At 40.6% G+C, this 5408-nt stretch overlaps 1 protein-coding gene across 1 annotated transcript in view; it reads left to right on the top strand.

Annotated features, from left to right (window-relative positions):
• Positions 1–5408, top strand: part of TRABD (TraB domain containing) — a 25937-nt gene that overhangs the window by 10127 nt on the left and 10402 nt on the right. The window contains exons 2-3 of the mRNA XM_018576722.1: positions 415–466; positions 1493–1568. Of these exons, the coding sequence (XP_018432224.1) occupies positions 443–466; positions 1493–1568 (100 nt within the window). The 5' untranslated portion in view covers positions 415–442. The remainder of the gene's footprint in view (positions 1–414; positions 467–1492; positions 1569–5408) is intronic.

The following is a 5408-nucleotide window of genomic DNA, read 5'->3' as shown; positions in this document are numbered from 1 at the left end:
GGGGTTCAGCGTTGGACTTAATATAAAATATATTTTTTTTAAATATGGGTTCGTCTATAACATTATATTTGAGTAAAATTACTGTATTTTTTTGTAATACAAATGCCCAAAACTGCTTACTTTTTTTTTGGCTTCTTACTGAAAATCAATTGAGGTCTATATGAGGTAGCGGAGAGAAGGGGGGGAAGTGTCCCTCCTCTGTATCATTTGGCTTCATTGTGAAAAGACCAGAATAACAGGCAATTGGATTACACAGGCTGTTCACAGTACCGTAGAAAGTCAGCATGGTGGAAATCGAGAGTAGCTTTGAACACTGGAACTGTTAGCAATAGGTTAATATATTTAATGTGTATACACATTTTGCGCTCTTCAAGTGGGATTCCACTAACATTTTTTTTTTTTCTATTGTTCAAGGTTTTTATCTGCTGGAACTAATCGTATAATGGAGGAAGGCCAACCACAAGAGGTAAGCTTAAAATATGTGGTCCCTGTGTTTGAGTGTTACACAGGTGCAGTGCAAGTTTCCTTCTTAATATACAGTGAGGGGAATTTATCACAGTGGGAGAAGACCACATCTGGAGCAGCTGTGCATGGCAACCAGTCAGCATCTCTTTCATCTTCAAATCTTAACTGAAGAGGGAAGCTGATTGGTTGCCATAGGCAACTGCTCCAGATTTTGTCTGCTCCAGTTTTGATAAATTCCCCCCCGTATGTATATAGTGTGTGCAGTGCTAGGTGAACTGGCACTGTACAGAGGATAGGACTGCCTTGAAGATCAGCAATTACCTTTTGCATGTGGTCATGCCATGGTATCTGAGAAGCAATTGTGGTGTATATCTTTCTGAGAGTACCACTCTTAGAAGTGCTAGTGAAAGTTTCTGTAAGGAGTGTTTGTTAAAGCTCCTATCTGACCCTACTGTAAAGACCTGATTTACCAAGGTCAGAAGTTTGCTCATTACGTTGTTGATCTTCTGTAGTAGAGAAGGAATTCCTTTCCTAGATGCACAACACTTCAGTATAAATGCTCCTATTTGTGCATGTTTATAAATGTTTTCCTGGAAAATATTTAGAAGGACCTATTCTGCACTGCTGAGCATGTTTGCCATTGCCTGGGCTACCAAGCATGCCCAGAATTGCTGAAGAAAGCAAGCAGTATTTTTCTGGTGAATAAGGATAATACTGCTCAGCAATGTGGGAAGGTGGAGCCTTCGAAAAGCAAACTCTCTATAAGAAAGTTCCTTCTGTTGTCTTGTCCAAAAATCCAAGCCAAAATCTCTCCTGGTTTTAATTCCCTTACATTGTGGTGCTGCATGTTTTTAGTACCTTTTTCCAGATGCTGTTTCGGTAACATTCGTTTCTGATAACCAGTTAGGCTTTTACTCTTCTTGTAGATATTGGTTTTGTACATGAGATCATCCATGTTTGGAGTTTTACATCTGTATGAATTGTTAACAGTTATATTCTGTTTTACTGATGCCATTATTTTTTGCAGGTTGGTACACCACCAATGGCAGAGTCTGGTGCATCAGAGGATGGACCAGCTGATTCTTCTGAACCGCCACACATCTGTGAGTAGTATGGTGCCTCCATTTGATGATTACTCACTGTTAGCCAAATAACCCCAAATGAGTCATGTTAAAGTGAATCTAGGCGGATCGAAATCGGGAAGCTGCTTTTGCTGGCATGCTTTTAAAGGTACAGACTCCAGAGTTGTCATCTTGATATTGACTTCACTATGGGGGGGGGGGGGGGGGTTCAGCGTTGGACTTAATATAAAATATATTTTTTTTAAATATGGGTTCGTCTATAACATTATATTTGAGTAAAATTACTGTATTTTTTTGTAATACAAATGCCCAAAACTGCTTACTTTTTTTTTGGCTTCTTACTGAAAATCAATTGAGGTCTATATGAGGTAGCGGAGAGAAGGGGGGGAAGTGTCCCTCCTCTGTATCATTTGGCTTCATTGTGAAAAGACCAGAATAACAGGCAATTGGATTACACAGGCTGTTCACAGTACCGTAGAAAGTCAGCATGGTGGAAATCGAGAGTAGCTTTGAACACTGGAACTGTTAGCAATAGGTTAATATATTTAATGTGTATACACATTTTGCGCTCTTCAAGTGGGATTCCACTAACATTTTTTTTTTTTCTATTGTTCAAGGTTTTTATCTGCTGGAACTAATCGTATAATGGAGGAAGGCCAACCACAAGAGGTAAGCTTAAAATATGTGGTCCCTGTGTTTGAGTGTTACACAGGTGCAGTGCAAGTTTCCTTCTTAATATACAGTGAGGGGAATTTATCACAGTGGGAGAAGACCACATCTGGAGCAGCTGTGCATGGCAACCAGTCAGCATCTCTTTCATCTTCAAATCTTAACTGAAGAGGGAAGCTGATTGGTTGCCATAGGCAACTGCTCCAGATTTTGTCTGCTCCAGTTTTGATAAATTCCCCCCCGTATGTATATAGTGTGTGCAGTGCTAGGTGAACTGGCACTGTACAGAGGATAGGACTGCCTTGAAGATCAGCAATTACCTTTTGCATGTGGTCATGCCATGGTATCTGAGAAGCAATTGTGGTGTATATCTTTCTGAGAGTACCACTCTTAGAAGTGCTAGTGAAAGTTTCTGTAAGGAGTGTTTGTTAAAGCTCCTATCTGACCCTACTGTAAAGACCTGATTTACCAAGGTCAGAAGTTTGCTCATTACGTTGTTGATCTTCTGTAGTAGAGAAGGAATTCCTTTCCTAGATGCACAACACTTCAGTATAAATGCTCCTATTTGTGCATGTTTATAAATGTTTTCCTGGAAAATATTTAGAAGGACCTATTCTGCACTGCTGAGCATGTTTGCCATTGCCTGGGCTACCAAGCATGCCCAGAATTGCTGAAGAAAGCAAGCAGTATTTTTCTGGTGAATAAGGATAATACTGCTCAGCAATGTGGGAAGGTGGAGCCTTCGAAAAGCAAACTCTCTATAAGAAAGTTCCTTCTGTTGTCTTGTCCAAAAATCCAAGCCAAAATCTCTCCTGGTTTTAATTCCCTTACATTGTGGTGCTGCATGTTTTTAGTACCTTTTTCCAGATGCTGTTTCGGTAACATTCGTTTCTGATAACCAGTTAGGCTTTTACTCTTCTTGTAGATATTGGTTTTGTACATGAGATCATCCATGTTTGGAGTTTTACATCTGTATGAATTGTTAACAGTTATATTCTGTTTTACTGATGCCATTATTTTTTGCAGGTTGGTACACCACCAATGGCAGAGTCTGGTGCATCAGAGGATGGACCAGCTGATTCTTCTGAACCGCCACACATCTGTGAGTAGTATGGTGCCTCCATTTGATGATTACTCACTGTTAGCCAAATAACCCCAAATGAGTCATGTTAAAGTGAATCTAGGCGGATCGAAATCGGGAAGCTGCTTTTGCTGGCATGCTTTTAAAGGTACAGACTCCAGAGTTGTCATCTTGATATTGACTTCACTAGCTCATGAGTCATGGACCTGGAACATGACTTCTGGCTGCATTCTTGTGCCAGAACAGTGGCTTGCTAAGTAGCTAAGCTAGGATCAGGAAAACAGCCCCGGCGCATGCACCTTTTAAAGGATGACTATCACTAAACGTTTTTTTGTGTGTGATTTCCCTTTCTAGCCATGTGGCAAGCACACCATACAGTGTATGTAAAGTCATTGGGGGGGGGGGGAATTTATCAAAACTGGAGCAGTTGCCCATGGCAACCAATCAGCATCTCTCTTCAGTTTGCTCAGTTGAGATTTGAAAATGAGAGAGAGAATCTGATTGCAGTGCAAATCTGCTCCAGATTTTGTCTGCTCCAGTCTTGATAAAATACCACACCAATGTCTGTGCAAGATAAACAATACATTTTTATGTACATTTTATGTTTAATTGTTTTATGCTGCCATTGTTGGCCTGTGTCCCCTGACCTGACTCCCTGTCAGTTTAAAATTTTCAATGCTCACGCACTTCCAGGCTGCTTACGGTGTACATGGAAATCCTGCACAGCCTTCCTACCTGTTTACCATATTGCCAGGCAGCAAGAATTGTAGAGTTTAAAAAGAAACATGTCCAGGCAGCAATTATTGACCTCGCCATCTTGAACTAATCGTTGCTGGTAGGGATGTACCGATACCAGTACCGGTGCCGATGCTGGTACTCCAATGCCTAGCCTAATACCTGAGATTTCGGTATCGGGAAGCCAGGCAACGAGTCATTACACGGTGCCTGGCTTCCTGATTGGCCAGAAAGCCGGCTTCATGCTTCCTCGCCACCTGGTGACAAGGGAGCATGGAGACTGCTTCCCTGCTGAAGCCGGTGAGTCTTTACATGATTCCCGGCTAATCAGGAAGCCAGGTGGCGAGGCATTAGACGCGATCTGGCTAATTTAATGGGACTTTCGGTATTGGCGAGTACCAGTAAAAAAACAAAAAGGTACTCGATACCGGTGTCGGTGCATCCCTAGTTGCTGGGCTTTCATGCGCTTTTTTTTTTTTTTTAACTTGAATATGTTGACCAGAAACAAGTACAGGAGAAAGAATTCTTACTTTTCTGACTTTTTTTTCTTTTCATTCCTTGTTGCATGATGTTCCAGGCAACTGACATATTTTTAGGAAGTCAACAATGACCGCTTCCATATTTCTTCCATGATGGGGCACAGTTTAATTTATTTATATTTTAAAAAAAATAGGTTTATTCTTTTTAAAAGTTTCAAGAACATAAAAGCATTCCCTCACTATTTTTTACTATTCCTAACTTTGTGTATGCTTGGTTTGTTTAAAGTGACATTAAACCCTCAGATTTTTTAACATAAACCAATACTGTAATGTGTGCCTTACTGTAATCCATGGTTGTTTCCCTTCTCTTTGCTGCTCTTCTTTTTAAACCCTCATGTCTTCTCATGCTTGGGGAGAATTTCCCTTTGCAGCTGAGTGCCACCTCCTGTAGTGCTGGCTCAGGTTACAAACCTACACAGACACCATGTATCCATTCCAGAGACAAAGCAGTCTGCTGCAAAACAGAAGTTCTGCCCAGCATGAGAAGAGATACAGATTAGCGAAGTACCCCTAAATCAGCCTATATGTGAGCAGGAAGAAGCCAAGATAACAGGGAAGCTGGAGGGATACCTGATTGATATCATCTGATGTCCGTATTAACCGCTTAGAAGCACATAAATGGGGGGAGCGCTATTTTTTAAGGTCATATAATTATATTAGTGTACTTCGGAGATTTATTGGATATTTATAAGATTGTCAACCTTTAAAACTGCTCAGAAATGTTAGCATCCATATTTATACTCGCACAGGTTTACCTAAAGCCTTGTCTACTGAGGTCATATGATTGTCATGCTGTCAAGTGTACACAAACCCAATACTTTTTTTTTTTTTTTTTTT

The sequence above is a fragment of the Nanorana parkeri genome, unplaced genomic scaffold, assembly GCF_000935625.1.
Source record: "Nanorana parkeri isolate BGI_ZX_2015 unplaced genomic scaffold, ASM93562v1 scaffold75, whole genome shotgun sequence".
NCBI lineage: Eukaryota > Metazoa > Chordata > Amphibia > Anura > Dicroglossidae > Nanorana > Nanorana parkeri.
Note: the sequence above shows the minus strand (reverse complement) of the source record. Positions and strands in the feature narration are given on the sequence as shown.